The 12517-nt window shown below is 34.5% G+C and overlaps 1 protein-coding gene across 5 annotated transcripts in view; it reads right to left on the bottom strand.

Moving 5' to 3' along the window:
- Positions 1-12517, bottom strand: part of PKIB (cAMP-dependent protein kinase inhibitor beta) — a 105653-nt gene that overhangs the window by 28503 nt on the left and 64633 nt on the right. The window contains exon 1 of one of the 5 annotated variants that reach the window (XM_081296167.1): positions 11662-11722. The exons of the other annotated variants lie outside the window; for them this stretch is intronic. Coding sequence (XP_081152293.1) covers positions 11662-11668 — 7 coding nt within the window. The 5' untranslated portion in view covers positions 11669-11722. Of the gene's footprint in view, positions 1-11661; positions 11723-12517 lie in introns of those variants that run through there. 5 annotated transcript variants of the gene reach the window in all.

The following is a 12517-nucleotide window of genomic DNA, read 5'->3' as shown; positions in this document are numbered from 1 at the left end:
ATCATTATAACAAAAGTCAGTGTGTGTGAGAGAGAGAAACTAAATCGAGTTTTCCAGATGGTTAGAAAATTTGCTTAAGTTAGGATTTAAGCCTGTTATGCATAATTTTGAAACATGAACTTTTTAAAATTAGTGTGTTAAATTTATTTATTTATTATTTTATGAGTTTTAATTAGTTACACATGACAGTACAATGACCTTGACAATTATTTCATTATGTTACCTCCCTTCGAGAGACCTCATAAGCTTAGAAGGGATTAAAATACAATAGAAATGCCTCCAGTTCTAAACAAGCCACCTATAACTCACCTAGTTCAGCCATTTGCCACATGCACGAATCACTTCAACAAAAATGTTCTCTCTCCTTTTCTTTGAACCACATATTCTCCATAGAGTTTTAAATTCAAAATGTTATTTGTGCAATTCCTCTGATGTGAAAATTTTTATTCATTTTTTTAGATTTTGAAAATGTAGGTCATGTGATTTAAATAATATGCATAATTTTGAATAAATTTTTTTGGTCTCTATATCTCTAATTAACTATTATATAATCCCTATATTAATACATGCATGCATTCAGATGCCTTAAAATTCTTTCATGGAATAAAATGGAAGCAAACTCCTACTACTGATGATATAACCTTATCTATTACTTAATTATTATGTTATTTTTAGGTGTGTTAGTTTTACCAGCTACTTATCTAACATGTCACAATAATTGGCAGAACTCACTAATTATTGTAAAAGACCAATGATTCTAAGGTTTTCTAAAGTTTAATTTTGGACTGCTTTTTGGTGTATTTCACCTTTCAGTTTTTTGTTAAAATGTGAAAACAAATTTCCATTTTAAGGAAAGAGATTTTCTGGTTACAAAGAAAAGAAGCCATCAAAAAACACAGCAAAGGAAACGACACTATTATATTCCCCGGGGTAACTGACAGGTGACTGCCTTCTACTTACCAGTCTTTTTAGTTATTTTTATACAGTAACACAAATCAATATGTAGCTTACTGGAAAATTCTGAACTTTCCTCTTGAAAGTTCTAATTAAGATTTGATGACCTTCTCTCAGCTGTGCACACGGAGGCCTGAATATCCTTTCAGCTCAGTAGCTGTCAAATGATCAGGTACTTTGCTCCATCCATCTGCTCTAACAATGACCTCTTTCAGTTTTTTTTTTTATAACCTTTGGATATTTTCCCTTTATAGCTTTGCTAACATAATCATATTACATCCTGACACCAGTAGTGTAAATTAATTCCTCTTCTTTCTTATGTGCCATTCCACTAAGAACCAGATTTTTCACCTTAACACTTGATTAAATTGTGGAAAAGGGAAGACAGGAAAAAAAATGAGGACTCTGGGAAAATTTCATCTTGTCTGTGCCAGCCTGAAGACCGACAGAGAGAATTTAAAGCAAATATGCTCTTTCTAAATTTTTAAAAAAATACATTTAGGGGGTGGATAGATATAAATATAGGAGTCAAGAGAGAGAATAGATAGGTAAAAAGCTTACTTATTGAAAATTAATTCTGAGCCAGATGAACTAGCACAGTGTTTCACACAATTGTCTATTCACAAACCTCAGCTGGGAAATCTGTTATAAATACTAATTCCCAGTGCCTTCCTAAATACAGCTTTGATTCAGTACATCTGACACCATATGTATCATAAACATCATAGGGACTATTTTAATAATTTTGAGAGTAACTGAGTTGGAGAAAGATTAGGTCATAATCTCTTCCATATTTCTGAAATAATGCACCAGAAAAAAATCTATAGATCATATTGCATTAGTGTCTAACATCATGTTATCACCCAAATTAACAGGTTATTTATTGTTTTTTTAATATAACAATGCATACACTAAGCTTTGGAGACATACCCATCCAATTTCAAACTTTATTAAATTTTTCTTATAATAAATTAAAAATTGAACAATATTGCAGGATTAATTATCTCTAGACTGCCTCTACATACAATGATGTCATCTCTGATAACCAATCCTTTCAACAATAAACCAGTTTAATATCATGTTCAATGAACAATTCTATGCGGGTGATTCATCTTCCCTGTGAAGACCATAACCTCCTTGGAGGCCAATCAAACCGACTCTAAGGGTGGACAGTGGATAGTAGTGTCCGAGGGATGCTTTCTAAATGAACATCACATCACAGTGACATTGTGCTATGCTTTTCATTTGTAAATTCTGCCTGTGCAGACAGGAAGATGCTGTTAGCAATTTGATAAAAGAACTTGGTTGGCATTTTAAGTACCACCACATTTATACTCTAGGCAGCATGTATGAACCAAGAAAAACCTTTCAAGCCATACTGCCATTCTGTTTCACATTAGATTTTTCACTGTTATCCTTTTATATTTGATTAAGGATACTGAAGAATTCTTTCTAGCATGGGAAAATTCCCCCAAATCCATTGGAATTAAAATAACTAAAAGAAAAAAAAAACCCACAGAAAATCTACCTCCATAGTGATCTGCAAATTACTGTTCTTAAGGATAATTCTCAACATCCTCCTAAGCAGGAAAAGATAGGGAGGAAAGGAAGCTTGGCTATATTAAAAAATGGTGGAAACTATTGCTCACCAAAGGTTGTTTGCCTTGAAGAGTTGCCCTGGATATTCTGAATGCTACTGACTAAAATCTCCACATCTCTCAAAAACACATAAAAAATGGACCAAGGAAAAGGCACATTGAAGAAGATCTCATTGGATTCAACTAATGTTTTGGGGGGCATCACTTAGAGATGTTCACTTTCGGAATAAAAAATAAACAGAAGCAATCTTTGGAAATGTGGTTGGTATAAAACAACTTTTTGTGGTAATAAGTACTGAGAATGAATATGTGAAAACAGAAAAAAAAAGAGGCACTATATGCTTATTTCCAAACCATTAGAGACAATCTCATTGAAACATTCTGATCAATTGCAATTATTATTCTTTCTCAGATTTTCCCAGACCAGCTGCCCTGTACCCCTTCATCATCTTCCTTCATCAAGCTTTTCTGGCTTGCCTTCCCAGCTCCTGGCTCCTCAAATATACTCTTCCTTGTCATTCTACCCAACACAGCTTTTGGGGAATCATTCATTTATTCATCAATAGGGTTATGCTCTATATGTGGTTCACTTACAAGGGAAACCCCAAAGTCTTAAGCCATAATATCAAATCATCAATGGTGGCATTTTCATAAATTTACTAAAGAAAAGGAGAGTTATCTTGGGAAAGGTGGTAGAAATAACTTTCTGAGTGATCAGTATTTTATCCGCTACCTGATTTTAAAGTTGGTCAAGGGATTAGAGTTAAACTTGTGTTCCCAGCACCATAAATTGTCTAATATCAGCAGATTCGTAATCTCTTTGACTCATTTTCCCTGATTCTTTTCATGTAAGTTTCCCTCAATAACCAAAATATCCTCTTATTTGCTTTTTGCATTGTAGGCAGGGGAATATAGATTTGAGTTTTCTTTCCAGTAATTGAGTAGCTGCTACCTGTCATCTCATTGACTCCTCTTATCTTACACACAAACCTGCTTTAATAAAACCCACCTAAGCTTTCCAACCATTCATCAGAAACAGTGGGAAACTATAGGAGGAAGTAGTGATGAAAGCTTATTCTAATTCACTTCTAAGTATTTGAAAGTCACTTCATTTCCCTTTGAAAAGCTTTGGACTTCAAACTTAAAATCTTGGAATATCTTTTAGTTGGAAATATATTTTAGCTAAAATATATTATTTTATTTGCACCAAAAAGTGTGAATTTAACAACCAATCTAATTAGCATGAATATTTCTCTTGAAATGAAGTAAGTTCTTCTCCAAGTTACAGTGTCACCAGTAGATTGTCCCTGGGTCTTTCAGTCTCAGAGAAGTTGACCCTTAAATTACAAGCTACATTCTCCACCCTAGAGTACTGAAGTTTCAGGAGACCTGAAGCCTTGCACGTTGGGGTCTAGTGGACTGTGAAGATAATCATCCCTCACATGGCACAGAGAGAGGGGAACTTCTGGCATTTTCAGAAGCCTCTAGTGCAAGCTGTGGAACTAATGAGAAACAGTGTGATGTTCAAGGTGCTTGTTTTGTTGATGCACACTTGCACGTGTGGCTTTCTCCAGCACATCCTCTACAGAGCATGGAGAGAAAGCAGAGGTGCCTACCTTTAGTTGACTTGAATAGTCTCCATAATTTAAAATATTGTTAATTGCCATGACCAACATTCAGTACCTGATTCACAGTAGATTCTATGGCAGAAGACATCATGTTTCTCTGATGTACTTGTAATCTAAGATAAGCTATGCAAGTCACAGCAGAAATATCGAGTATTTCTTTTTCATTAGGCATTTGTTCAACTAAGGTCAAGTTTGAGGGGCATTTTGCTGCTGTGTTTGTTCATGCTATAAATTCTTTTAAGCCTGAGATTCTTCTTTTCCTTAACTTCTTTCTAAAATTTGTCTCCTAAAATATCTTAGAAACATAAATTGGGTCATTCTTGTCTATATTTTTCATATACACAAAATAATTATTACTATAAATAGAACTTTTAGTTTTTTAAAAAGTGTAGTTTTTTGTACTACCTGTGTTTTTGCACAATTTCTTTCAGTGGTGACTTTGATTTCTTAAGTTAAGGGTAGTGATGTATCAATGTTTATAGCAGCACAATTCACAATAGCTAAGTTACAGAGCCAACATAGGTGCCATTTAACAGATGAATGGATAAAGAATATGTGGTATACATGTACAGTGGAGTATTACTCAGCCATAAATAAGAATGGCTTTATGACATATGCTCGTAAATGGATGGATCAGGAGATGATCATGCTAAGTGAAATAAGCCAGTTTCCCCCAAAACAAAGGTCAAATGTTTTATCTAATAAATGGAAGCTAACCAACAATAAGGTGTTAGGGGATAGATGTTCAGTAAACAAAGGGGAATGAAGGGAAGAGAGAGGATATGGGAAAAGGAAAAAAATGGAATGAACCTACCATAACTTTCTTATGTATATATAGGAATGTACCACAGTGAATCTCACCATCATGTACATCAACAAAAAATTAATTAAAAAAAATAAGCACAGGTATATGGCAGCAAGATCAATAGCAGGAAAGGAGCAGGGTGAAGGGAGAGGGAAGGGGAAGGAGATGGACTGGGGTCTGTCTGAATTAGAACAAGATATTCCATTCTTTTATAAGTATGTCAAAATGGATTCTACTGTCACATATAACTAAAGAAAATTGATAAGAAATTAAATTTTTTAAAAGGTAGTGGTAGAAACATGATGCAGCTCCTAATTTTATCACTATGACTTAGGGAAAAGTGACTCACTTTTCATTACACATTTTTAATGATCTTGTAAAGTTCAATATGGGGGAGATTAATAAGTGTGTTTTCAGAATTAAAAAGTGTATAGAAATGTTTCAGTAGATTTTTTTTTAATAATAAGATGTACATTTTGCATAAGAGACTCACAGGTATATCTGACCTTGATCATCACATACTTAATCAAGTTTCTTTTCCCTATTTTATGATTTAATGGAATTGATGCAAAATCAAACTAATCAATGCTTTTAAGATAGTCAGAAGAAAACAAAACAAAACAAAAAAAACACACCATAAGTAACTTTTTGACATCTGAAAATTTGGGAATTAGAAAAAATGTTAATCATCAGCTAGTTAATAAATAAATAAGAACAAGCAATCCTGATTTCAAAGACAAGCAAAAGATACCAGATTACTGTTCTGACTGAAAACCTGGTTAGTTTCAAAATTCAGTCTGGATATTATGTTGCTGGATATCTGGGCCAGATTTCTTCTATAAGAGAATAGAAGAAAATAAAAAACTTTCAGTAAGAGTAAAGACCAGTTTTCAACACCAGATCATTCGTACATAAGATGGGATTCCAGAGAGGCAAGACTTGACTGAAACAATCCTGCCTGTAGAAGGTATACAGACATTAAACAAGGTGAGAAGATAAGCAAAGATCCAACTAGTTAAGGATCCCTGTGGATGGGCATATCTAACAGATTCTAGTAGCAGTGGCAATGAATATTCAATTCCAGATTTCCCGTTTCTGTAACTATAATTCCTTTGTATTATCCTCAAGGCTTTGGTAAAGTCAACTGTGTTGAAAGTTTAACCATCCTAGTGATATTTCTAATTTGGAAAATAAAGGGAAACTCAAGATGACCCTAAGATGATATAGATTAGAGCAGCATTAGAAGACAGCCGAAAGTAGTTAGCTGAGAGAGCAGTGGACTATATGATGTAATAGGTAGCACTTGGAACAGATTTATAGAACCTGAGGGTTTTAAGAAATACTAAATAAATGTAAGTAATAATAATTTTTAAAAGATTGCATGTCCTAATGTATAGAAACTATGACAATGTTTATTGAAGTTTAATGGCAAGATACCGCTTAAATTTCAAGAATCTACATTTTTTTTAGATATTCTGTCAATTGAGAAAATATATAACCAATGAAAAATGCTTTTCTGAATTAAGAAATTCTTATTTTCACAGCAATTATCTATATATACTTGGAAAATTGTAGAGTATATGGGTACTGGCAGCATTTATTTAGACACAGATACATAGTTTTATGGAATTCTAGGATACCAGAACCCTCATGTTGGCAACATTGGCTTATATCATAAATCATAGGCTTGTGATTAGAACCCTATTTTCTATGAAAACTATAACTTTAATCTCTAACTCTTAAAACTTTCTCCATTGATCGTTAGTTTCCCCTTTTTTATTTAGGATTACAAACTATAAAAAAAATTTTTTCAGTGCTTATTTAAACTGTTCTTCTCAGTAGACTTTTAGATACTGAAAAGTTAGACAACTAAGTTTGTCAGCACTCAGCAGACAATCCCAGGGTGCCTCAGTAACACATCTAGAGAACCGAATGCAGAAATGAGCTGCATTAGAGTTTATCCCATAGTCGAAACAGATGTTCAGTTAAAATTCTGGGAGCCAATTTCAAGTGCTGAGCCCATCACCACTTAAGACATTCTTCTTGAGGCCATATTTAAGCCTCATTTGTTACTATGTAGAGTTGCATGGTTGATGGAAAAATAAAATATTTTTTGATGGAAAAAATAAAATATCACTTGTGATGGCTAATTTTACGTGTCAACTTCACTGGATTAGGAATACCTAGAAAACTAGTAAAGTGTTATTTTGAGATGTGTCCATGGGAGTGTTTCTGGAGGATATTAGTATGCAAATCTGAGTGTACTAATTGGGGATGATCCACCCTTAATGTGTGCAGGTAATTCCCAAAGAATGAGGGAGAAGAGGCTAAAAAGAACAAAAACCACAGGGAAGGTGACTGACTGTATTTCTCCATCCCCTAGAGCTGGGATACACTCTTCCCCTCCTGTCCTTGGACATCAGAACCCAAAATTCACTGGCTTTTGGATTCCAAGACTTACACTAGCAAGAACTGAAAAATAGTACATTTATTTTACTCCTGGGTTTTCAGCCTTTAGCCTCAAACTGAGAATTACACCATTGAGGTCCTTGGTTTTGAGACCTTGGACTTGAACTAAGCCATGTGACTAGCACTCAGGGTCCCAGTTTAGACCATCTATCAAGGGACTTGTCAGTCTTCACAATTGCAAGAGCCAAATGTTCCAATAAATCTTCTGCTATATATCTATGTCATTGAATCTATCTCTAGAACACTAATTTATCACTCCTGAAAATTCTGCTCCACCCCGCCCCCCAGGGAAGCTGAGATAAAAAAGCCTCATTCAATTAGCAAATGTAATAAAGATGTGACATTTAAAACCAAGGTATGACACATTTCCATCCTTCACTTGTACACTGAATTATGATATATTGTACTTTTATAGTTACCATTTTCAAGTTTTAATTGTTTTGTTTTAATTGATTTTATTCAAAAAGAAATATGCCAATTTGGTAATTACTCCTATGCTGTTTGAATGGAAAAGCAATTACAATATAATGCCAAGGGTTATCTTATATCATTAGGGTATAAAAAATAATATCATATATGATGGAAACTCACTTTATTTTACAAGAATAAAAGAAATGTTCTATTTTTATCAAACCAATTACCAAATACAAATTAATCCAAAACAACTTTCATTCATTTGTGAATTTATTAATTCACATGAAAAATATATCTATTGAGTGTCAACCATATGCCCAGGAAAACAGTTTTATAATTGATATTATGGAATTGAATGGACAAAAAAACTCAAAACAAAAGTAGTTGATACAAATCCACATATGATTACAAACTGTAGTAAATTTTAGATAAAAATTATTAGGTGTTATGCATATATCAGGATCTGACTCATTAAAGGTCTGAGTTGAAAAACAAAGGGATAAACATAGTTGGAATTGGTATAGAAAGAGCAAAAAATATTTTGTGTAGAAAAGAAAAAAAACACATTTCAGAAACTGAAGGAAGACTATTGTGGTCAGAGCACAAATAAAAAGAGAGAGATGAAGTGAGTAGTTTAGTAGGTCCACATCACTCAGACTTGTTAAGGATTTGGTCTACCCTAATAGTAATGGGAAGTCACTGAGGAATGTTAAACACTAGTCTGACAATCAAAATCGAGTTTTAGGGAAGTCACTCTGTCTGCAGCAAATGGAAAAGATTGAGAAAGAGGAAAAGTAGATTGGAGAGATGTGTCTGGAGGCATCGTCTCTATTCTAAATAAGAGATGATGGTAATTTGGAAGGTAGAGTTTTTGTGTTCTATTTAACAATCCATAAAGTCTCAAGTTATTTGTGTTCTACAATTGGCCTATTTCCACAGAATTATATGTGCCAGAGCGAAAGAGAAAGCAGAGTGATCTAACCTTAGATACATGTGCTTTGGAATAGACATGCCTAGTTTAGAAATCTTGTCTGAACCCAGGGTACCACTATTTATTAATAAGGAGAATGAGGAGAACTTAATGCAAAGTGCATAAACCTCAGCTTCTATGTCTTTGGAGTCAGCATTACACCTCCTGCAGTTGATATGATTAACTGTGACAGTGTACGTGATATTCTCAGCATGTGGACAACGGATTAATATTGAGAAGCCCCAGGACAGATCAGCTGATCTCACCCTTTATTTTAGAGAACTCCATCTTCTTTTAGAAGCTTGTTCCTTCTCCTGGATTTTCTTTCTCAGTGAATAGCACAGACATGGGATTTTAGAAAAGGCCCAGCTGTGGACAAGATGAAGCGTCAAGAAGGCAACAGAGAAGACGAAGACACTGCAGGAACAAACTCCCTCTCCTGGAGACCATGGCAGTCCCTCAGTGGCCTTCCTGCTAACCTGGAGTTGGAAAGGAAGACTCTTCACCTTTAGACAGCTGGACAGTTAGGAAAGCTGACTCATAGAACACTCTGTATACCTGCTCACCTGCTTACCTGCTCCGAAGCCTAACTCAGCACTAGAAAAACTGGTTTCACAGGTATTACCTGTTTCTGAAATGGCAGAATTTGTCACCCAATTGTGATGGAGATGAAGCTGAGTTTGGAACATAAATCCAATTGTTAATCCCAGTTTTGTTCAGTGACCTTAGACAAATCTCTAAATTTACATTTCCTCCTTTGTGAAATAAGAGAACTGAACTAGATGGTCTTCAAGAGTTCTTTGTGACTGAGAAAAGTTCTTGTCTGGCATGTATGGGCTTGAAAACTGCATCTCTGAAGTGAGAAGACTGTCAATCTCCTTAGTTTGTTCAGTACAGACATCCACACCCATTCTTTTCACTCCTGTCATCTGATCAGGACTAGCTGGAGCACACGCTGCTTCTAAAAAATTTTAAAAAATTAGAGACACAGAGAATTGATAAAACATAAATTTATGTGTTTGAAAACACATAAATTCTGAAATCTTGCTCCAATCTGCAGAAACTCCAAGGTGGAGACAAGGAATGTTTACTTTTACTTTTTACAAAGCTTTTCTTCGCTTTGATAATCCATTAGTTTGAGGATCATCCTTAAAGGGAAATTTATGTTTCTCAGAGGGAAACCTATAGATCACTTTCATGTGTATTATCTAAGACACTTGCTGAAAATACCAGGGAGTGGGGCCAAGAAGCTACATTTTTACAATTTGTTCAGTGATTTTATAAATACTAATTTCAATCATAAAATAGCTTATACATGCTTACTAAGGTCTACAAAACAATATAAAAAACATACAATGTCATGATTCTATATAGGTTTATTTCACTGTTTATACTGTATGGTTTCGTCGTTTCATTTTATCCCCATAATAACCCTGTGATATAAACATTGTTTCACTCATTTTTCTGACAAAATAAAGCATTAGAGAATACAGGTAACCTGCCCAAGATCACAAGATTAATAAAGGGATGGAGTAGAACCAAAAACTAATGTCACATAGCTAGGAAGCAGCCTATCTTGCTACATAATGTGGGCTTAAGAGCTGAGTCCACCTTTTAATTAAACAATTTGCTAAGATCTTATCTGATGAAGCAAGTAAGAAATATGTCTCAATTCCTGTTGGTTGGTTTTATTGGCTACTAACAAATGTTAGGGTCATTATAACAATCACAGATTAATGAAGATAAAATGACTATCAACTACTAAGCAACAAGGTTTCACGGACTTCCTGGAATCATAAAATGATCTAAGGTAGCCATCATTTTGAGTCAACAACTTTCAGACACAAATATTTATCCTGAAAAGGCCTGGAAGTACTTTGTCCAGGACCTCAGGCAGTCAGTGAGGAGCCCACTCTGCAGAATTTAGTTATAGGACCTTGATTTCCTGGTCTGTCTTTACACCCTGGGTCCTGGACCTTCTGTTCCTAAACTCAAATGCTGATTGTTTGCTTTAGTGCAATTTCTTTCAGGGACTAAAGTATAAAACTGTTATCACTATTAGACATATTATATTATAAGGAGAGGATTTTGTTTCTCTTGCTGATGTCTCTAAATTCCTCTAAGAGATTTGTGGAAATGCGTGCTTCTCTTGAACTCTTGAAAGTTCCTCCTATATTCCCTATCCTGAACCAACCAGTTTGACCACAATTATAATTATGGCACATGAACAAGCATTTCACAAGCAAAATGAAATTGAGTAGACCTTAGCTATGTGAGACCTACCAGAAAAAAAAAAAAAACTCACTAAAAGTGTTAATGAAAAATAAAAAAGTTGTCCAAAGCATTGGAACTTTTTAAAAAAATACAAATTCTTCCCCCTTTCATGTTCATGCTTTATCCCTATCTTCCTTCTTACTGATGTTACAAACTTTCTAAAATATGCAGACACAGATGTTTCGACAAATGGAAAAAAGATAACAGAAGTGACATCAAGAAAGAGAAATTTCTTTTTTTTTTTTTTTAAGTTTTCGGCGGATACAAACCTTTGTTTGTATGCCAGGTGAGCGCGCTACCACTTGAGCCACATCCCTGGCCCCAAAAAAGAGAAATTTCTCAAGAATAAATCACATATTCACTAGCTACAAATAGATTTTATGAATATTTTTTGATTGAGACCTCTTTTTGTTTTATGAAGAATGACAAATTTATAAATTTTGCATTCCAGCTCAAGATTGTATGTTTGGTCAAGTGTTTTATTAAAGGAACTACTTCTTCTATAAAATCAATATCGAATTTATTAAATAGAGAAGAAAGGATACTTACAAATCATTGGTTAAAATATGCAGTTATTTCTAAGGCAGGCTTAGAAAGAAAACTTTATGTCCTGTAAATTAAAAAAAAGTAAGCAAAGTAAAAGAGAACTATGAAGGATCAGAAAAAATGATAGTCCAGTTAAAAAATAAAATTTTATGCAAATCAAAGCTACTCTAAGATTCCATCTCACCCCAGGCAGAATGGCAACTATCAAGAATACAAACAACAATAAATTTTGGCGAGGATGTAGGGGAAAAGGTACACTCATATATTGCTGGTGGGACTGCAAATTGGTGCAACCACTCTGGAAAGCAGTATGTAGATTCCTTAGAAAACTTGGAATGGAACCACCATTTGACCCAACTATCCCACTCCTCAGTTTTTACCCTAAGGACTTAAAATCAGCATACTACACTGATGTAGCCCCATCAATATTTATAGCAGCTCAATTCACAATAGATAAACTGTGGAACTTACTTAGATGCCTTTCTTTTTTTTTTTTTTTTTTTAAAGATAGAGTGAGAGGGAGAAGGAGAGAGAGAGAGAGAGAGAGAGAGAGAGAGAGAGAGAGAGAGAGAGAATTTTTTAATATTTATTTTTTAGTTTTTTTTTTGGCGGATACAACATCTTTGTTTGTATGTGGTGCTGAGGATCGAACCCGGGCCGCACGCATGCCAGGTGAGCGCGCTACCGCTTGAGCCACATCCCCAGCCCCACTTAGATGCCTTTCAATAGCTGAATGGATTTAAAAAAAAACTGTGGTATATACACACAATGGAATATTATTCAGTATTTAAAGAAAATAAAATTATGGCATTTGCAGGTAAATGTATGGAGTTGAAGAATATAATGCTAAGTGAAGTAA

The sequence above is a fragment of the Spermophilus citellus genome, assembly GCF_964194105.1.
Source record: "Spermophilus citellus genome assembly, chromosome: 5".
NCBI lineage: Eukaryota > Metazoa > Chordata > Mammalia > Rodentia > Sciuridae > Spermophilus > Spermophilus citellus.
This window is presented reverse-complemented; position numbering and strand designations above follow the sequence as displayed.